Here is a 22,655-nt window from a genome sequence, read left to right as displayed (position 1 = left end):
AAAGGCAATTCACGGACACTAATATTATCAGAGCAGATCTTGGGCAGGTAATCTGGGGTGTCAGCTTGACAGTACTGGGCACTGATCCTGTAAGCTTTTGGGCCCCTGACATAAGGTCATTTAGAATTGAAAGCCTCTTAAAGATCAAGTCATTTTAATAACTCACAAAGTAAGTTTTCTGTTAAGCTAGAAATGCAAAGTCAGAGCAAGATAAACTTTATTTACAAAAGGCCTAAAATTAGTTTTAAGCTTCATGAAAATGTTGCTTGTCTATAGCTGGAGGTATACTTTTATAGTTATCCACTGATGAATGAATAATAAAGAGTGGCCTTTGTGGCACCATGATTCACTTCAAACACATCATGAGCTGTTTTACAAAAGCCTAAAGTAATGGTCAAACACAGAGTTAGGCTATTTCTTTGAGAATTTTTATGGAAGGTATACCTTTTGACCTAGAATGGAAAAAAATCAGAGTACAAGATGTTTGTCACAGTGTTGCTTTGAATAATAAACAAATTGAAAAACAATGTATAATGTTAGGAGTAGCTAACATTTATTGCAAGTTTATTACATGTTGTAAGTGCTCTTGGTGGATTATAATCGTGTGTGTGTGTGTGTCTGTGTGTGTGTGTGTGTGTGTGTGTGTGTGTGGTACGCGGGCCTCTCACTGTTGTGGCCTCTCCCGTTGTGGAGCACAGGCTCTGGACGCACAGGCTCAGTGGCCGTGGCTCACGGGCCCAGCCGCTCCGCGGCATGTGGGATCCTCCCGGACCCGTGCACGAACCCGTGTCCCCTGCATCCGCAGGCGGATTCTCAACCACTGCGCCACCAGGGAAGCCCTATAAGCTATTTTAATACTCCTTTACAGCTAAGGCTCAGAGTAAATTTTGGTACATGGGTAGAATGAAATACCATAGAGCTATTACAATTTTAGATGTAGAGCTTTCTTTAGAGACACTGGACATGTAATTTTACACTAGATTTTTTAAAAAGTTTCTGAAACAGTGTGAATCCATTTTTGTAAAATTGTATATAACTATCTATTTTTTGAATGGAGATGTCTGGAAGGATGTTTACCAAAATGTTAACATTGTAAGATCTTGAATGGTTATTATTTCTTATTGTACTGTTCGGTATGGTTGGGGTTTTTTAAGTGAATGCATGTCAATTTAATAATTAATGATATATTCCAATTTCTGAGGCCCCATTTTACAAAATGATTTCCGCCAATTTTATGAACTGATGAAATGAAAATGTTAAGTAAATACTACAATTAAGGATGACATATTGACCTTGTTTTTTAATCTTTTGAATTTAGGAAACCTATGCTATTACTTCACTACCACTTAAAAATTGTTTATCTCTATTTTTTAGTCCTTCCAATACTTCTAAATCAACTTTGTTTCTTTTTTGTTTTTTTAATAAGCAAAACTGAAATATTTTGCTTTCATTAAAGCATAGGGGGCAATTTAAATGAGTTTCAAGTAGCACAGTTCTTAAAATGATTCTATTTAATTCAGGCTGAGCATTTCATGTAGGCAAAACTTTCACTTTTTTCAGTCACCTATTTCAGTGTTTTCCAAACATCTTAGGAAATCACCTGAGACACTTTTTATAAAAATAAGAATTCTGGTTCCCACACCAGAGGCTCATGGGGGGATGTTTCTCCTCTACATCTCAGTTCGTTGAAGTTTCCTCCCTCTGTCCCTGCTGTTCAGTTTTTAACCTCTCCTTTTCAAAATACCCAGTTCCAAGAAGTTCCCTGTTTCCAGACTCAATGTTGATCAATCACCCCAAAATTTATTGTAAAAATTTTAGAGCCTGCTTTTACATTGGAACTTGTAGATTCTTTATTTACTTATTTATTTTAATTGTTTATTTATTTATTTTTTGTAGATTCTTTAAAATGCAACCTTGGTCTCCCCTTGAACATCATCTGACAGCAAAAGGATTAAACAACTGTGGATTGTTCCATTATCCCTGCAGGGAACATGAGAACTTCAAGGAATTATATATCACAGGAAAGAAACCACATTTAATGCGACTAAAAGATGTGGAGGTTGGAAGGTTAGAAAGTTGACTTTCCGGTTTATGTCCCCAGGGCATGAACTAATCAAAATAGCTATGGAACCTCATGGTAAAACAGGGAGTACTCTTTTGTTCCTCATCTGTCTCCTGTTTTGCCTGATTGCTTGCAGGTAAGCAACTGAAACTTGCTTTCTAAGAGAAGTTCATTAGAATAAAATATTTTTTATTTTTAGTGCATTTTATGTGGCTTATGGAAGGTAAGGTGTTAGTCCATGATATAATTTTTGCTCAGAAGAAAGTGAAATTTTTTTAAGTTATTCTGTCTTTTGACTGTCATCCTCTTTAGTACCAATCGTTAATACTATGATTCTAAAAATCAAAAGATATGATTATTAAACTTATTAGTAGACAGGTGAAGAGATGAAAGTTCAAAGAATGTTAACATTTTTGTGTCAAGTGAGTGAGTGTGCAAAAAAGTATAAGAGAAACAGATCACAAGAGAGAAAAAATTTCATCTTTTTTTTTTTTTTAAAGAGCAGTATGGTACTTTATGCCCCAAACTAATTACCACTAATGCTTTGTATAAAAATGGATACAAAAAAGCAATAGTTTCATGCTTTGAACTAATTGCATCTTGGAATGTATGTGACATGGAACCGTCTTCACAAAGGAAGCCATTTTCACTGTCTTTAATATTTTTTTCAAATGTTTTGGCATTGCAGTGGAAGTAACTTTATTAATATGTAGAAATTTAAAACTATTTCCCTAATGCACATTTCTTGTAACTACATCTGCTTCAGAGATGCCTTTATGTATGTGCTTTCCCAAGGACTTCTTTGTAACTTGGAAACATAAATATCAGAAAACAGATTAGGCAACTCCCAGTTTGAACTTCATCACAATTTTCAACTATGCTTTTTAGTCTTGATTGAACAAAATACACTTTAATGGGTGTTGTGCTCCATCTACATTTTAAGGATATTCTTTTGGCTGGATCTTTAATCTTCTTTTTAAAAAGCTTGCAGCTGGCCTTTGCAAAAAATGCCTGGCACCAAGAAGTGACCAGGATTCATATTCAGTGTTTTCAAAATCACTGCAAAATCTAAATTTTTTATTTCATTTTCAGTTTTCATTTACTTTCGATTTTTTTTTTTTTTTTTGTAAAAACAGAGAATTTAAACCCATGCTCAAAACTAGTTTTCTAGTGAACCTGAATATTAGAACTTCAAATCAAAGAAAAAAAGATAATTGAAAAAAAAAAACCCTGCAGTCACAAGTTTCTTAAAAAACCTTACAGAAGTGTCCTGACAAAATGATGTCTTGTTTCTGGTGAAATGGATCCTTCCTTTATCTGACATCAAGTGACTAAACTATTGTTTTCCTCCGAAAGACCCTTGGCTAGGATTTCAACTTGCCTTTATATTTACTTAGTAAAAGGTGTCTGTGACTTCACTTTCACAGAAAGAATAAAAGCAGAGGGAAGAATCTACGTCTTCCAAAGGCTAAAGGACAGAGTATTGAAATGGCCTGGAAAGTGTTCAGCATTAACAGCAGCAAGTCAAATGTTCACCTGGGGTGCAACTGGGAAGAAACAAAAGAAAAATCAACGCGCAGTCAAAGAGCCGCTTCATTTTTCTAGAAAGTGACCCTTCACAGAGTTCCAAGGGAGCCTTCTCCCTTAGCAACAGCCCCGAATTCAGCTCCAGAAACCGTTCTACACCCTGATGGTCAGCTGCAGCGTCCGCCTGGTCAACAGACTTATTGCCGAGCCTTCGTCCCAGGGAAATGCACGTGGTGGTGGTGGCAGCAGACGTGATTTTGCTCTTAAGCATGGGGTGGACCTCAGACTCTCTCTGCTCACCCACTGTGTTTTACAGAGACTGCTGGATCCGACGCTTCCCGGGTCTCCTAATTGATCTGGAGGAGTCTCAGAAGCTGGGGGCCCAGTTCTTGAAGTATTACACCGAGAGCACTGGTCAGAAGTGCAGTCAGAGCTGCTGTCTTAGGAAGGATGGTAAGTGTCCAAGATAGACCTGAGCAAAAATCGGGGGAAACTTCCAGAACGAGGACCTAAGAAAGGACCCTGAGGCAGAGGGTGCAGTGAACAGCTGACGAGGACTAGAGAAGATGCCCCGGGATGAGGGAGTGGGCAGAGAGGGAGAGACACTGAGACTGATTTTGCAGTTGGGGCCAGTGCAGGCTCCATTTACAAATCTAGGAATGACCCGGGAGGCTATGAACCTACAGGTAACAGAGAACCTCTTCTCTTCACTAAAGTGCTAAATGAAAATATTGCCTCGAGGGCTGGCTAACAATATTTCTATAGCCCAGAATGTAGCATCTATGATTTCAAAAATATTTCCTTTTCAAGGTTCTTTTGGTGATATTGGTATCGTATCACACTTTTGAAACGTGCTTGCTTGGGTTGACCAAGTGTGGGGATGGTACCGAACAGGAACTTAGATTGTGATTCATGTTTTGAAAGAAATAGGGAAATGTATGTCAACTAGAAAAAGAGGAAAGGAAAGGAAAGGAGGGAGAGAGAGAAAGAGAGAGAGAGAGAGAGAATGAAAGAGAGAGAGAGAGAAAGTTAGTTTTCAAAATATCCTAACAGAATTTTTTTTTTTTTGGTCTGATATCTGGATTCAGGGTTAAATATCATTCATATAATATAATCAAGGCCTGTAACTAGGAAAACATTTCATTGTTGCAGAATTTCAAGTTGCATTTGATTAAAGACTTCATTTTTTATTTTTCCAAGATTTGAAACCTACTTGGAAGAGACAACAAAAGCAACATAGCACTTTAAAATAATTCTCTTGTTGTTCCACACTTTCTTCTCGTGATTTCTTACCGACATTAACTGCCAATGCCTCCTATCCAATTATCCATGTAAGATTTCTGGGATGCAAATTGGAGCTCTTTGGAGAGTCTAAACCGACTGTCAAGAGACCACAGTGTGAGAAGTTGTCACAGGCTTAGCCCTCAAAAGTTAATCAGGCACAGAAGAGAGCAATTAATTTATTAAAGGGAAATTTTGGAAAAGGTAGCAAATCTAGATATTCTGCTTTCAGATGCTTATAACCCCAGAAGCCTTCACTGAGAGGAGATGAGGGAGGGGTGATACCTTTTCAGCATTTTCCCGTGGCGTGACTTTACCTGACTCTCCACACCAGGGAAGCTGTGGCCTCTGGACTTCCAGGGATACTAAAAGCATCCAGTAGAATTCCAGGATTTTAGAGCCTCTGTGGCTTCCAAGTTGTGGCTTTCTTTCTCCAGAAGAAGAAAAGGCATGAACACACATCCCAGTTTTTACCTAGAAGCCAGAACTTTAAAATACACAATCCTGCAATAGCTAACCTACTCAGACTCTGAAATATGCATGAAGAATGTAAAAGATCTTGAGAAATTGCTCCCTACAGCATCCACTACTTTCTTATCAGAAATTTAGATGTCTAAATTTGAATATCCTTTCTTCCTTTTCCTTAAACTTTACAGCACAGGCCTCGGGGAATGTATCTGTAATCTATAATGTATTAGCAATGTATTATTAATTGACTTTTGTCCTATTCTTTCTCCTTCTGGAAAAATAAAGAATGTAGAAACACGGGGTGTCCCAGAAGTAACAGGGGAGACGGAACCCCCGCAGTTAACCTTACACAGCAGCAGAGCCGTTTCTGCCAGCAATGCCACAGCAGCTGCAGGCACACTCGGAGGTCTGGAAATTGTACACTCTCCCTCCGTAATCTCATTTTATTAAAGAAGCTGATACCTTTGGGCCAATGAATATTTCCCATCACACGGTTCCTGCTACGCTACAGCAGGAGTTAAATCTGTGCTGCAGTGAAAGGAGGGCAGACTGAAGATTTGCATTCAACAAATCTGACCTTCCCGAAATAACACGGTATCTTTTATGGAGCAAATCTACTTAGAAAAGGGGAGCCGGCGAGAGCAAGTGATGAGCCCCTCCCCACTAGAATCCCAAATGCTAACCACCTTGTCTCTCGACTCCCTTCCTCTCCGAATGACACCGATCAGCTTTTCACTGGACGTGGCTTTGCAGCATGGGGCTAGCACACGCCTGCTGCAGGGGTAGAGGTAACGTTCACCCAGCCTGCTGCCTTTACGCCACCTGGGCCTCTCCCAACAACACGGGTCGGGTCATCACTGTTTTTGCCCTTTCTATCACTCCCCCTTCTGTTACAGGCTTCGTCTATTTTTTTCCTCTTTCTCTCTCTGGTGAACTTCAGTACCTTAGTATTCTGAGAGGGTATTGCATCTAGAAATCCGATCTATATAAATCCCCAGAGGTTTTTGTAGCCAACTGGATTTTCCTGAACATTAAAATACTGGGACTGGGAAATGATTCCAGGTAATCTGTAGCATGGGACGTGTGAACGGTTACTGAGAATATTGGTAGCTCTTTTCTTTTGAAGAGGCCTTTTCCCATGTTCACAGAAGCATTTGCGATAGTTCATAATGTTCTGTAAGATGTCTGCACATAGCCCTGCGACGTACTGTTAACCCAGTGTTCTTGAAAGAAATGTAAGCTACTCAGAGCTCATCAAGCTGCTGAAATCAAGACCATCTGCAGATGTACTTTGCCTGCTTCCTTTTCAGTTTCCTGTAACTTGGCTGTCTTCTTCCACGAGCCTATTCATGGCGATGTCAACTGCCTCCATATTCACTGCCCAACCCTGGAGAGCTGCGTATTGGAGCCCGGAACCAGCGCCATTTTGTACAACATAACAGATGGTAATGATTTATGTCCTTTGTATGTATTTTGAAGAATGTCAGTAATATTTTAGTAGAGGCATATAACCTAGGAATTGGTTGGCAGTAGCCATGTATGAATCTAAATCATTATTTTCCCAGTGAACTCTGTCTGGAAAAGTTTGGGGCTTCCAGGGCAGAAAACTAAAAGGGAATTCCCATTAATTTGGTATGTTCAGCAAGGATGAGTTCACCCCAGATAACAAATCATATGTGACTGAACAACAGCATTGTATTTCATTTATTCCAAGAGCCTTCAGCAAGAACCAAAATAGGTATTTCTACTATAGTGGTTAAGGATACCACTAGGAAATAAAGAAAATGCTAAATGTCAGTTCTGAGGTTCGCTGATGCTGTATACAAGGATTCTACAAAGATGGATGTCAGGGATGGGGAAATGCACTTACTGCTACACATGAGCATAGCATTGGTCCCAAGATTATGACATTTTCCTTTAGAAAAATACATATTTCAGTGTCCTTTCCCGTGTATATAATCTCAGTACAAATCAGTAAACATCCAAGAATAGATTTTTTGCCAACACAATACAAAGGAGGTGAATTTCTTGATCAGTCTGTACTTATTGAACACATAATGTTCCACGCTGTGCTCCACATTGCAGGAGATTACAGCCGTATCTCTGCCCTCGAGCTCCTCCTAATCTAGTTGATGCAACAAGTCTTACAATTAGTGCAAGACATACAATTAAATACAAAAATGTGTGATGCTGCCTCAAGTACGAAGGCTCAAAAGAAGGGGAGACTAAAGAAAGCTCAATTATTCAGAGGAGGCTTCATGGAAGAGGCCAGGTAGAGGCAAGATAAGGAGCTCCGTATCACACCCCAGGAAAGCACAAACACTGGTGTGGCTCCAATAGGGGCACGTTTGGGGCTGCAATGGAAATACGGGTAGGATAGGGCAGGCCAGGTAACAAAAGGACAGAGGAGAGTTCTGGTTTGACTTTGTCAGAAATATGGAACCAACAAAGGTATTTCATGAGAAAGCACTATCATTAAAGTGATGTCTGGTTATCTTAGTCCAGGAAAATTATAGGTAGGATGCAGATTAGAAACTGCAGTCAGGGTAATCTTATATCTGGACAAGGTGACTGTAGTTGCAACGAAGAGGAGGGATGGTTGCTAGCATATCGGGAAGGGCTTGGATAGCATTTAGTTACTTTTTGGAATAAAGAAGAGAACTGAGGGGTCGGAAATCCCGTTGCAGTGCAGAGTCCAGCATGGGTGACGGAAGAACGATGATGCCGCTGAAAAAGACCAAGAGGCAGACCAGATGATGGCTTTGAGAAATGCCAGCGGTGACGTGAGATGTTTAGGTGGGAACCTCCAGTAGAGCACAGGAGAACTGAAATCAGAGTTGAAGAAACAGGAAAAAATTGGGGATGTGGATTTCAGGGCCATCAATGTAGTGGTGACAGTTGATGAGGATAATGTCTTGGTGGCCGGGGGTGGGAGGGTGGTCGGTATGGGATGACGAGAAATACAGCAGAAAACCAAGGACTAAAGACTAAAGATTATCAGACAATCAGTGAGGACCAAGGAGAGAACCAGCACAGAGGAAGGGAGAAACGAGAGGCAGGCAGTCTGAGATTAAGTGCCAAAGGAATTTGGGGTCCAGGGAGTCACGGGAGAAGGATGCAAGGAGAGGTGGCCACCAGTATCAAGAACAAGAGAGAAGCCCAAGCAGTGAGATACAGTGATCAGGAAACAGGGAAAGCACTGACCACCCCAGAAGCAGAACTGGCAGGATAGTGAGGGTGGAAACAAAATGACAGAAGGCACTGAAACAAAGTCAGAAAGGAAAGCAAGGGAGTGGGCGGTGGTGCGTTGAGAGGGAGAGCAGCCCAAGAGAGACTGAAAGGTAAACAGTGTGACAACTCTAAAGCTGTTGAGAGTTTTTGAAGCCAGAGGGAAAGGAGTTTTACAAGGAGAGAGAGAACACTGAAGGCCCGCAGGCACTGGACCCGCGGGCACTGGGAAGGGATGAGATTTAGGGCTCTGCTAATAATTTTGAATAGTTACACTTCTCAGGCCCCATTTTGTTTGACTTTAATTGTCATAGTATCAAATGGTTACTGTTTCTGCAGCTCTTGCCCAATACTGCTGTTGTTCACAAAAGCCCTGGCACTTTTCTCCACATCGTTCGTTTGCAACAGAAAGTGTCTTAGAAAGTTAAGAAAAATTCAAACGTGGCTAGTATGTTTCTAAGCCTTTCAGAAGTACGCAGTGGTGGAACTTGAAATTAGCTTAGTTCAATAACTTATAGCGGCAAAATCTAAGACTTCTCCAAACTGTACTTTAAGGTCCTGTCTTCTAAATTCAAGATAAAATTTAAATGATGCCTTATTTATATTTCAGGTATAGATCCAGATTTGCTGGTTTTTGAACAATCACTGCCCACATATCTAAATACCCGTTCTTCATCTAACATACAGGAGAGACTAAGGATTCTAAAAGCTATGTATTTAGATGAACAACAAACGACCATGATGAACCAAATGCTACCATCAGTAGAGGCCCCATCATCAACCGCATATCAAGATTTGTTTGCAACCACAAATAATACTAGGTATTCCAAGGAATTAACCACAGACTCTTGGGCCAGATTCATTTCTCTGAATGACTCCATTACCACAAACATAAATATGGTGTCAGCCAGTACTGAGTTCATCAACAATCCAGATAACAAGACTATTTCTCCTTTCTTCGTGCCTATAGACACAAAACTTTCTCATATGCCTGTTCCATCCCAACTCAACAGTAGCAAACAATCACTGAACAAAACCAAAGGGTACAACAGCAGAAACCGTACATCTGAGAATGAAGACACAACCCCTGATGGGGCACCTGTGACTTCCAAGACGTGGTTGGTTCCTGTGGCCCTCTGCACCTCTGTCATCTTTCTCTGCTGTTGTGTAGTCAGCCTGGCATCTGGATGCTGTCGAAAGCACCAGGGCCAGTATAAACTAGGACAGAGAAAGTCAGGATCCAAGCAAATTAAAAAATGTACCATTCTGAAGGAGCGCTCTTAATGGTAAAAGAGGTGTCAGCACTGTAAGCTTTTAAGAGTATCATTTTCAGTTTTCTGTAAGACGAGGGCAGTTTGGTTAAAAATAAATAAATAAAAAGCACAGATACCCATTCTTACCGATCTCTAAAGAATGCCAATGTTTGGTAAACATAATTGCTTTTTTGATTATTTCCATTTTTTGAACAGTGTACCTTTTGCTGAAGTTCCAAAATTCTGATCTCTGCAGTTACTCAGCACCATGTAAGAGATAGTTTTAAGTGCTGTACATGTATTAACTTGTTGATTCCTTGAACTCTGTGAGCTAAGTATACTACTGTTAACTATTATACTGTTCTTATCACATATTAGAGATGAGGAAACTGAGGAAAGAGAGGCTAAGTATCTTGCCTAAAGTCACACAGCTAGTATGTAGCAAAGCCTGACTTAATAGACAACATGGTTCAGAGGTCCATGCTCAGAATCACTGTTGGACTACTCGATGAGTATGGAAAAAAGATACAGGGAGGAAAACACCGTAACATCATATTTGGTTCCTGTCAAGGTCATATTATTGTCACATATTTTAATGAAATATTTTAGTGGCTTGAGCAAAAAAGCACTATAAACGATTACAGTTACTAAGCCATGAGCAAAAGCTTCCTGATTTTTATATAATTTTTTATGTTCAATTGATTAATCTTTCTCAATCTTAATCCATCATCATCTTTTTCTAAAACTGACATGCCTCTCAATAATTATGGCACTAAGATCTTTGAGTTTTCTGTTGACTTCTGTTGAATAAATCTTGGGAGTTTTAGTTTATGTCCCTCAGTTGTATCAATTGTTTTCCCAGGTGCAAATATCAGCTCTAGGTATTTCAAGCTCTGTCCACTTATACCAGATTCAGCCCCTAAATCTTATACTCCGACTCTTATGTGTAGAAAACTGTAATTCAAGTCTCTAATGATCTTAAACTTTAGGCCCTTAATCTCATCTCTGAAAATATTTTTTAATGTGAGGACATTAAAAGACAGCCATTTAAGCATAATGAATAAAGAGGAAATCCTATTGTAAGATTAATAAAACAGTACTCTTCCCTCAGAATATTAACCACAAATAAAAGTCTGAATTTTTAAAATGTAATCGATTTACATTAATTTGCTATTCATAACAAGTATCACAAACGTTATCAATTTCTTTCTTAATACATTAGGGAAAAAAACTCAGGCAATTTAGGGGGGGAATATCAAGATTTAAATTACCTTAAAATATTTAAGTTATTCAGGAAGCTGTCTTTAAAAATTATTTGTATATACATTCTTTTAAAAGGTTATTTAATTTTCTTTCAAATATATACAAACTGTTTGAAGGTTTTCCAACTAGGGCTACCAAAAAGAAAAGTTTTTTCTTCCTTGGGATTTCTCAGAATTTTATTTGTTCCCTAAAATTGGTAATTGTTTTATAGAAATGACCATAATTTGGGAAAAACATATTTACCTTTGTAAGAAAACAAACACACTCCTTCTCTTCTTCAGCCCCTACCTCTGACCATCAGATAAACTGAGTAAACTTAAGACTGTAGAGGTGACCTGAACAGTCAGCCAAGACAAAAACGACTGGGCCTAGAAACCATGGCCTTATTGGAAGCCGAAGGGACCAAAGAGAACTTCTGAATAGAATTTAAAACTTTAAGAAACAAAGATCACAGGGCCTAGTCAACAACTAAGGCTAAGGTTGTTACCACCATTTAGGAAATAACCATGATATCGAAATTTTTCCAGCACTGAAACTGCTAGACCTTTGGGGAAAAAAAAATCTGTAATAGTCCAGTATTATGACATATTTACCAATTTCGGAAAGAAAATATGCAAAGAAAAATCTAAAGCTCCCTACAATTAAGAAAACAGGTTTGTTCTATTTCTTAGTTGCCTATGTGTTTAAGCGCCTTCTGAGCTATCAAATTTAAAGAGTTTTAAGTCAGAAGTGATTGCATATCATCAGTAGAGCAAAAAGTGTCCCCTAGAATCCTCATTGTAAGGATGAATATGATGTTCACTGTATACATTAGATCAATTAGAGCTTAAGGACAAGAGTCTAAATAATGACAAAAAATGCTGTTTAATTATTGCTAACATTACAATGACAGCAACGGCTACCCTTTTGAGGCAGTTTTGTATTAATCTTACAGCTCTAAGATTTTGCCATTAGCTGTCAATGCCACAGCCTTAGAGTCTTCAGGTCTTTGCTCGGAGTTAGCCAAACTTGCAAAGGTTAAAAGGGCACAGTCTTCTACAAGACCACCCTTGCTTGTGACACCAACTATACGTTCGGGGTATGGGGAGTCCCCAAACCACTCTCAGGTTCGATAATTCACTAGAGGAATTCACAGAACCTAATGAAAGCAATTATACTCACAGTTATGGTTTATTACAGGGAAAGGATATAGATTAAAATCAGCCAAGGGAAGAAGCACCTAGGATGAAGTTCAGGAGTGTTCCGAACTCACAGGTTTTGGTGTCCTCTCCCCGTGGAGGCAGGATGCATTACTCTCCCAGTACCAGTGTGTGACAGTATGTCCAGAGTATCACCAACCAGGGAAACTTACCGGAGCCTCAGTGTTCTAAATTTTTATTGAGGCTCCATTACATAGGTTTGACTGATCAATTACCTGGGCAGTTGATCTCAACTGCTGGGTGGACTGATTTACCAAGAGACTCAAAGCCCCCCAACCCTAAACACATGGTTGGTCTGCCTGGCATGCCTAGGACTCTCAGGTGTAGCGAGCCCCACCTAAAGTCCATTGTGACTGACTCCTGCCCTAACCAAAGACACTTCTATGAGGTATGACAGATTATTACCTCCCAGAAGCTGACGGGAGAGGCCAGATTCTCTTTGAGCAAGGTCAAATTCTTTATTACATATCATTACTCCATCTGCCTCCATCTTCACTGTATTATTACTACAGGATTGAGGACCCTAATCTACCACCTCTTTACATGTTCCCAAATGACAACCTCTCCTCAGCTTCTACTGTTTTCAAATGTGTCCTTCTTCAATCCTGTTTCCACATCTGAGTTTTCCTCAACTCTGACTCTCTAAGAAATGTAACACTTCAATACACTTACGTATGCTTTAAACCTGATCTAGAAATTCAGTTGTATCTACTTTGTTTCTTATTCGCTATTTCCATCCAGTGGAATGGATGGAACTCAAGGCCCTATTGTTGTCCTTTATAACCTACGGACTCTTGGCCTTGCTAATACTAAATCATATCTTCAATTTATATAAATCTTTTGAGCAACTGTTCCAAAATTCCTTTTGGCATTTTATGTTCTCAAATTCTGTCAACCAAAATAAGTTTTAGGCAAATAACAGCCTCCATAATTCCTTTATTTCAATTTTAAATTAATCACTTGTCGACAACTTTAAGTGGTAAGAAATGACTTAGAGATATACTTAAAAGTACTGAATTGACAGCTAAATTAAATGAAATGTTTCTTAGGGCAGTTATTTTGTCATTTACTCCAATTAAATTCAAGGTCTTTATACCTCATCTCTTTCCTGAGCTGTGGAAGTTCTAGCTGGGGCATCCAGAGAGATGAATACCAGCGAATCTCCATTTCCACTTTTCTGCTAGCTTGGGCTTGGAGAAATGAGCCAAAGAAAATGGAAAGCAGGATGCTAAACAGAATTGAATCAACATAAAGTGACCCCAAAAATAGAGGAATGGAACAAACTTTTTAGGTTAGAAAATACTGCCAAGGACCTGTTTCTAATCAGAATCAGCATGTGCAAAAAACTCACTAGGCAGATAGCAGTTATGTAGACAAAACACTGAACTTCAGTCAGGGGACTGGGTTCTGGGCCTAGCTTCCCAAATAACCAAAATCATTATTCAAAAGCAACCAATAAGTACTAATCTGTAGGGAAAGAAATGGAGCAGGTGACAAAACAACAACATTGTGTGTGTGTGTGTGTGTATATATATATATATATATATATATATATATATATATATATATATATATGAATACTAAAGTTGTTATGGTAGAAATAAAATCCAAACACTTTAGAACTAGAAGGAATCACAGAGATCGAATTAGTCTGATTGCCCCAGTACGTAAATAAGAAAACTTCTGAATAATCACTGCCTTTGTACTAATTTAGGATGAAAGGAATAATTTTAACTCTGATGTAATAAAACAATGGTTTTTTAACATCTTCAACTGTATATCAAATTAGATGATTACATATCTATCATAAAATTAATAAATCAAGGCAATTTTTCTATATAATTCATGTCAAATTTAATAGCCTCTTCACTGATTCTTTGTACTGAGAAAGGGTATTTTCACTGTCCCCCTCATTCTTAAGACTAACAACAGACTTTCTGTACTCTTCAACTTCTTCAGTACCAAGGAGCTCTTCTTTACTTAATTGCAGATTTTTCTCAGCAGCTTTAATTTGGAGAAGGGTTTCCAGGATGTTTTTTTCTGAGGCGCTATCTTTCCATACATACTCTTCCATGTCTGCTTCAGTCTTCTTTTTCTCCCATTCTTCAGTTTTCTGAAAGGAAAAAACGAGTTCTGAATTCTGAAACTTATGACTCCAAGTCTGGTCCACACTGTGTGTACACCCTGACTGAGCTCCCTTATCTGGCACTGCTGTCCACCTGCACCAGCAGCTTTGGGCTGCACACTCTGTCACAAGAGCACCTCGATACCACTCACTAATTCTACCCACATAAGTTACACCTTATCTGCCCTGCAAAGTGCACTTACAAAGCAATACTGCTTCCCAAAAGATGCAGAAAACTCACTCCCTGCAACTTTCCAGTCCCTAAACTCTAACACATCAAACATTTCAAATTTCTGAGGTTCCAAATATGAGAGTTGAAAGGAGACTGTATTTATCCCTGTAACATGCCTCTGGGAATGACAGGGAAGACCAATTATTACAGTAAATTTAAAATATAAAGTTCATGTGATTTTTAGTCATAATGACTTGATATATTCTGGAATTTTGTCTTATTATCTTTATTTTCTGTTCCTATAATGGAAACAATTTTCATTACTACTTACTTTTTCTTACAAAAATTATTACCATGTTATTTTAGGGAACACTGGTCGGTTTTAGATTAATATAATTCAGATTTATGATTTAAATGAAGATGTAACACTCTGTGAAAAAAATCAATCAACACAGCTAATATGTAATATGCCCTGGTTCAGAGAAGTGCTGAATAGCAGCCACATTCTTTCCAAATTAACACATAACAATATTCTGAGCCACAGGCTATTATGGAATGATCCACTAGACTTACAACTTTTGAAGGTGGTAAACCCTTCCAAATTATAAAGTTTTTAAAGTATTAAAAGTGAGGCATATTTGTAAGGCTGTCAGAAATAATACTTTAACTCTGAAAACTCTTGAAACAGACCACAGCTTGAGCAGACAGAGCTCCAAGGCTCCTCAGAGCCAAGTGAGCACCAAGAAGGAGGCAAACAGTCTCCAGCCACGCCGCCCTCCCAACCCCACTCCTGCTCCAAAAGCTCACGAAAAAAGCACTAGGACATTTGTCCCTCAAGGAGGAAGAGGAGCCCCACCAAAGGCAAACAAGCCACTGCGGATGCCACCGACTCAGCGAACCCCATTCGGATCACTAAAGCCCAGGAAAGGAGCTCCTCCACCACCGCCACAGAGACCCACAAGAAGAAGAAACCCTCCTTTAATCCTTTAAACTGTGTACTCTTTCCTTTAAGAGAAACAAACGGATGTAGGGTGTTTCCTCAGATCCCAGATTCCTGAGCGAAAGTGGGGCCTCTGTACTCGCAGCCCCCCTATGTCTGCCCCACCCCCCTATACTGAATTTATGGCGGAGGACAATGTTCCAACTTACATTCTAGAAACATCTTATCTGATTGAGAATCTGCTCTGCACCCTCTTTTTAGCTGGTAGGGCGGCTTTCGCTTGGCAGGGGGACAGGGATAACATGAAATAACTTCCTTCCTATTATGTCCCGCCCCCAGAGCCCTGTTGCAAATAACTCCTAACAGCCAAACTCTGAAATTTGTACATTAAAAAAAAAAACTGACAAAATTACCCCACCATACCTAATGTTTACTGTAATATATAAGGAAGGAATAAAAAAAGTCCGAAATTAAATATATCACCGGCCTGTCTACTCTTGCCAATGCTTTAAATGTTCAAGACACTGTCATAGTTTCTTCATAATTCTAACTTACAAGTGAAATAAACTTAATTTAAGAGGTCAACAAACACATTTTATTTTATTTTTTTTATTTATTTATTTTTGCGGTACGCGGGCCTCTCACTGTCGTGGCCTCTCCCGTTGCGGAGCACAGGCTCCGGACGCGCAGGCTCAGCGGCCATGGCTCACAGGCCCAGCCGCTCCATGGCACGTGGGATCTTCCCGGACCGGGGCACGAACCCGTGTCCCCTGCATCAGCAGGTGGACTCTTAACCACTGTGCCACCAGGGACGCCCGACAAACACATTTTATAAAGCATTAAGTAAAAGTCACTCCATCTCATTCTGAACTGTTAGAAGACAAGAATTAAGGGACTTGTTTAAAAAATTATGTTTCACCCAGGTGTTTCTGGATTTTAACTGACTTGAAATAGATGCTTAATCAGAGGAGATAACCAAAGTAAATCCACTAACGATTTTCAACATTTGTTATCTTCCCCTTATATTTGACATATACAATTCTACATTGGTTTGCCAAGGTATGTTCATAGGTGTGCCATGGTATCGATTCCCTGAGCACTCAGGTGCCACGTGAGCCTGGTGCAGCTGGGTCAGCCACAAGCATCCTCCCTCCTTTATTTATCTCAGTAAAGAATTTTTCTGTGTGTGCAGTGACATGAAAAAGGTTAGGAAATCCTAAACTACAGGATAATGTACATTTATACTTACTGCTGTTCTAAATAGTCTTTGGTAACGGAAAGTCACTTATACTCTGTGAAGGCCATGGCTTCCTACTAATCCTGTACAGATACAATGCAGTGCTGGGCTTCAGCTACAAGCTAAACAAAACTCTAGTTTTCTACATATTCTAGCTTTAGGATCCAAACTCTGCACAACTAAATATAAATTCCAAGATAATAATAGTAACAATACCCCAAACTGAGTACTTACTATATACCAGGTACTTTAATACTTACATGTATATATTAATTATTTAACATAATTCATATTAAGACATACTGGGTTAGATCTTGACACCTCTACTCAAAAATCTAAGTTTTCTATACTCAGAAAACTAAGTATCATAGAAGTTAAATAGAGGGGCACGGTCACCTGGGAATGTTTCAGATTTCAGAATTTTTGTATCTTAACTTGTAAAGTTAATGCAGCACGCACACAGTAAATTTTGTAACATCTCCAGAGGAGGTCTACGGCAGCACCCCCTAATCAAATATATTACTACTTTTCTAGCAACATGTATGAATATTCACACTAAATGGGATTAACAAAGGCTATAAATAGCTTCTCATCCGTTCAGAGTTCATTTTGCCACCAAATAAGTTATGAAAAGACTAGCAATTTCCGAAGTTTTCATTTCAGAATTACAGGTAGAGGGCTTTATACCTGTGATTCTCTCAAGGTCACACAGGGAGGGGTATGGCACAGTATTTACCATGGGCTTTGGTGTTTTATAGAACTGAGTTTAAATCCTACCTTCATCATTTACTACTGTGACAGGCTTGCATTTTACAAGAACTGACTCCCCAGAACTGTTCTGAGGATTAAAACAAGTAAGGAATAGCTACATACTTAAAGAGTACCTGGCTCACAGTAAACACTAAATAACCATCTACTACTAATATCACAACTTATTAAGAAGAAGAATAAAGAAGAGTAGGATTCAAACCCTTGCTGGCACACCTCCAAAATCTATGTTCCCATGTCAAGGGCGCCACTACCACCCCATCAAGCAGTAAAGCGCAACTTTAAAGGTAAATATAAACACAAGAAGTGTCCAAATGTTTTGCCATCATTATTCCCAATCACAAAATCATATGACTGATATTTATCAAATGTAGATTTAAAAAATACAGAAACAAAAGGTCTTTATTTATCACTGATAGAAAGGTAATATTTTTCATGATGCTTATTACTTCTTGTCTTGATAAATGTTATCACTGATTAGATTTAATTTTCTCAGTTAATAGCCCGTTCTTAAAAATAACTGAATTATCTCCAGTTTTCCAGCAGTCTCCTCTGGGTGAATGCTTTTTATGTCTAACCAAACGTAGAAAACACAAAAACATACACAGAGAGAATTTACCTCTTATAAAGACCTGTCTCAAGAAAAAGAAAGCTAATTTTTTGAAGTCCTATGTTACATGTATCAATAAAAAAGATCTTTAGAATTTCTGTTTTTCAAGCAGGAAGAATAAAGATTAATTGTTATCACTGTATTTTCCTTTTGAGGGAAATCTTTTCTAGTCATTAATACAGAAGTTTTCACAGATGGCTGCCATCCGAATGGGGCTTATCAGTGAAGAAAGAACAGAGCTCTACGGAAGAGCTGTTGGTTTAAATGATACGTTACGAAGCAATCCCAATGGACCTCTCATAGGGGCCCCTTGAATTCTGGCTCCTGGTTCGGCTTGGCTGATGGGAGGCACCAGCAAGAGACCTAGAGAATGATGGAGAGGGAGGTCAGGGTTGTCCTTCCCAACTCTCTTCCTGATGGAGGGTATGGCCCACAGTTCCCGTCCAGTCGCCCATCCATACAGCTCTCTCTCTGGTTCTGCAGCACCTCGCTCCCCTGCCCCTTCACATATGCGGTGTGATGGCACCCCACTCTCACCACCCCTGAGAACTGCACCCTCACTTGTTTCTGTTACTGACCCTTTGTAAAATGTCTCAATAAAATATCCTGAAAAGGAAGAAAAACAAAAAAGCAATTCCAAAATCACCTTCTAGTAATGACAAAAAGGTAATAACATTGTATATAATGCTTGTCACTTCAGAATATTTTTCATATAAGAGGTATAAATATAAAACCCTTGAGGGAAAAAAAACTCCAAATTTCTTTCTTTTAATTTTACATTATGATTTCCACTTTCAAATAGGATGTAAAAGGTCACAGGATGCCTCTGCTTTGGCTACAACTGGAAAAAAGCCAGGTAATCAATATACCAGAGTTTTATTTTTTTAATTTTAAAAAATATTTATTTTATTTACTTACTTATTTACTTATTTATTTATTTATTTTTGGTTGTGTTGGGTCTTCGTTGCTGCACACGGACTTTCTCTGGTTGTGGCGAGTGGGGGCTACTCTTCGTTGCAGTGTGCAGGCTTCTCATTGCGGTGGCTTCTATTGTTATGGAGCATGGGCTCTAGGCACCCGGGTTTCAGTAGTTGTGGCATGCAGGCTCAGTAGTTGTGACGCATGGGCTTAGCTGCTCCACGGCATGTGGGATCTTCCCGGGCCAGGGCTCGAACCTGTGTCCCCTGCATTGGCAGGTGGATTCTTAACCACTGCGCCACCAGGGAAGTCCCACCAGAGAGTTTGAGAATCAATTAGGACTAGATGAATGTGACTTCCAGGCTGCAAGCATATGGGGAGCATCCTTCTGAAAATCCCTGCCCATTTTCTTCCCTGAGGCCATTTTCCAATTCTGTATCAGGCTGGCCCTTGGCCCACACAGAAGGACTCTACTCGGGAAAAGAGAAATGAGCAAGGTTTGAGCTGTTACCCAGGGCTTGTATGACAGATTGGATTTGAAGAGCCCCAAACATGACTGGTTTTAGTTCTGGGGCTACTTATGGGAAGCTGAGGAGGCTGAACCAAGCTTCTGAAGAGCAAATCTCCTATAATCTCATAGTGTTTAGGAGACAAAGTCCTACTAGAGGGAGGAAGTCGTTTCACACAACCAATCTCCCTCTCAAGACATCTTCCACATTCTGCTGCAAGGGCTAGAAGTTAACAAGTTAAGCTCAAAACTTCTGAAGAGCACAAGTGACTCTTAACCAGACTTTGAGATGTGGAAGCAGACTAACCAAGTTCCCAATCAGAATGCCTGAGAAGAGACAAAGGTGAACTAAATCTTAAAAAACTGTAACCCAGCCCTGCTCCAGCTCAATTCTGATTGCATTAAAAAGATAAGCCCCTGACCCTCTCTGCCCAAGAGAAAAAAAGAGGAAATTCTTTCTGATGGATGACATCAACTGGAGCCTCTATGGTTCTTTTTCATATAATGTCTGTCATGCAATAAACAATTACCAGACACTTGAGACATTTGAAGAAAAGAAAATCAATCAATACTTCTGATATCTGCTGCGTGTCCTTCTAAATTCGTTTTTTTTTTAAAAGCACAACTATGATTACACTTCATTTATAATTTTGTACCCTGACTTGTAATTCACTGCCAAATTTTTATAGCTTCTGAAATTACACCCAGGATTGAAGTGGGCAATTGTTTAAGAGCTTCTTTTTGTGAAGTGTAGTTGACGTGTATTAATTTTAAAGCATAAACAATAACACATTCAAATTACTGGGGGGGCAATTAAAAATACCAATGTAAGCTCAAATTGATCACCATTCAGGCAGTTTGATTAGTTTGTAGACGTCAATTGTAATAATTTAACTATTAAACATTTACAATTTCACCATTTAACTTATGTATGTATATAATAAATATACATATATAAAGTCTCTTTTCTTCCCTGCCTACCATGAGAGAACCTGCTCTGACTACAGCCCTAGAGGAAGGAACCTTCCATTCATTCCACGTGATCCTGTTCTCTTTTCTCTGCAGCTGGCTCAATTATTTACTCACTCATTTGTTCACTCAGTACATATTTATTACACAACTACCGTCCCGGGCACTGTCTTGCCCTGGAACTGCCAATCTAGTAGGAAACCTAGAGTTGAGGAGGAACTGGGCAGATGAAGACTGTGATCCCAGTAGAGGAAAGAGCATCCATAAAGGCTGGAGGCAGGAACGAGCTTAGGACATTCAGGCCTGAATGAAGGCCAAGGTGAGGAAAGTGGCACAGGATGAGTAAGCACCTTACATATATTAATTAATTTAACTTTCAAAACAACCCTATGAGGCAGTACTATTACTATCTGTTTTACAAATCAAGAAATTGAAGCCCAGAGCAATTAAATAATCTGCCCCAAATCATAGTGCTTCTTAGTGGTAGAACGTATTCCAAGGAACATAGAAACACGGAAAAAAGAACAAAAGAATAACTTAATTTGACCCTATTAACTTTTTTCTCCTTGTAAGCATGAATTCAATAGAAAGACAAACACAATAGCTACTTCATGCAATGGTCAATGAACTCCAATCTAATAGAAAGCAAAGAAGTATCTGTTCCACTAAATACACAAATGTGTCACCTTCTACCATCTTATTTATAACTCCCTTTGCCTAGAACATGAATCACGGTAATATTCCACTTCTCATGATTACAAGTAAGGCATTGTGCTAGATGAGGAAAAACAGTTTTACCAATTAAAAAAATTCAAGTTACTTGAAAATCATAAAAAATAGGAAGAAGTAAATATCCATAATGGATTAAAAAGCTACTGCCAATACTTTCAGTTCTCAAAGCTAAATTTTTAACTGAGTATGTCAAGGAATTCAATTCAAATCAGATCAGTTTTTAAAAAATTTACTGAATGCTGATATGCCAGACATTGTACTAGAAGCTGGGAATATACAGATGAATGAAATACACAGTCCTGTCCTCAGTGACCTCACAGTCTAATGGAGCTGGGCAGACATGTATACAGGCAATTACCATAAAAGCAATAAAAGGAATGCTAACTGACAGAGGGAGAAGGGAAAAAGGATGGGAAGAAACATCTGAGACAGGTTACATCTGAGGTGTATTAAAGGATTCCTATGAATTTGCAAGTCTGATCAACTTGAAAAGGGATTATAAGCAAAGAAAACAAACAGCATATGCAAAGTTATGAAAGAACACATTATGTTCATTATGGTACAGGATACATAACCTACAATTCCTGAGTAGCTGGTAATGAGGTGGTAAATTGCTGTGAATAGACATACTAAGTAGTTTAGATTTTATGCTAGGTAATGGGGAACCACTGAAGAATTGTATAAAGGGATATGATACAGCAGACTTGCTTTTTAGAATAATTACTTTAACAGCAATCTGGAAGATGGATGAGACAGGAAAATCAATAAGGCTATTATAGCTATTCAGGTAAAAAATGATAAAGACCCATATCAGGATAGTAGCAGTAGGGATAAAAAGGAGAAAATAGTTTTAACAGATATTTAAAAGCTAAAACTGAAAAGACCTGGTGACTTATTAGATATCAGGGGAGAGGGGGAGGGAAGAAAACAGTATAACTTTCAAGGTTCATGACTTCAGTCACTGGGTGGGAATTTTTCTTAATGGCCTTTAAGTATATGATAGACTCCTGAGCATCAGATATAAAATGAAGTCTTACCTGAAGGCAAACAGATATGAGAAGTGTTATTCTACTGTATCATCAACCCACTCAAGAACAGCTGCCTACTGCCTACCACGTCAAGTCAAAAAAAAAATCTATGTTAGTGTATAGGAATGCAAGAGATTTCTGTGCGTTAATTTTGTATCCTGCTTCTTTACCAAATTCACTGATTAGCTATAGTAGTTTTCTGGTGGCATTCCTATACACTAACAATGAAAAATCAGAAGGAGAAATCAAGGAAACACTCCTATTTACCACTGCAACAAAAAGAATAAAATACCTAGGAATAAACCTACCTAAGCAGGCAAAAGACCTGTATGCAGAAAACTGTAAGACACTGATAAAAGAAATCAAA

General features: G+C 38.9%; 2 protein-coding genes across 5 annotated transcripts in view; one reads left to right on the top strand and one right to left on the bottom strand.

The window, feature by feature from the left end:
• Nucleotides 1-1,896: 1,896 nt before the first annotated feature.
• MANSC4 (MANSC domain containing 4) lies at nt 1,897-15,317 on the top strand. Of its 2 annotated transcripts, none has more exons than XM_067008950.1 (4): nt 1,897-2,198; nt 3,490-4,042; nt 6,649-6,783; nt 9,177-10,968. In XM_067008950.1, exons 2-4 carry the CDS (start codon nt 3,814-3,816, stop codon nt 9,848-9,850), a joined length of 1,038 nt encoding a protein of 345 aa, XP_066865051.1. In that variant the 5' UTR covers nt 1,897-2,198; nt 3,490-3,813; the 3' UTR covers nt 9,851-10,968. The 2 variants fall into 2 exon arrangements, with proteins under 2 accessions (XP_066865051.1, XP_058937552.1); XM_059081569.2 differs by lacking the exon at nt 1,897-2,198 and adding an exon at nt 15,267-15,317 and having other exon boundaries at nt 3,738-4,042; nt 9,177-9,861.
• The window catches only part of MRPS35 (mitochondrial ribosomal protein S35), a 44,241-nt gene continuing 35,696 nt past the window's right edge, over nt 14,111-22,655 (bottom strand). For all 3 annotated transcript variants that reach the window (XM_059081571.2, XM_059081570.2, XM_067008951.1), the window contains one exon: nt 14,111-14,394. In XM_059081571.2, coding sequence (XP_058937554.1) covers nt 14,125-14,394 — 270 coding nt within the window. In that variant the 3' untranslated portion in view covers nt 14,111-14,124. The remainder of the gene's footprint in view (nt 14,395-22,655) is intronic.

The sequence above is a fragment of the Kogia breviceps genome, chromosome 12, assembly GCF_026419965.1.
Source record: "Kogia breviceps isolate mKogBre1 chromosome 12, mKogBre1 haplotype 1, whole genome shotgun sequence".
NCBI lineage: Eukaryota > Metazoa > Chordata > Mammalia > Artiodactyla > Physeteridae > Kogia > Kogia breviceps.
The sequence above is the reverse complement of the archived record's forward strand: the minus strand, read 5'-3'. Positions and strand labels throughout refer to the sequence as shown.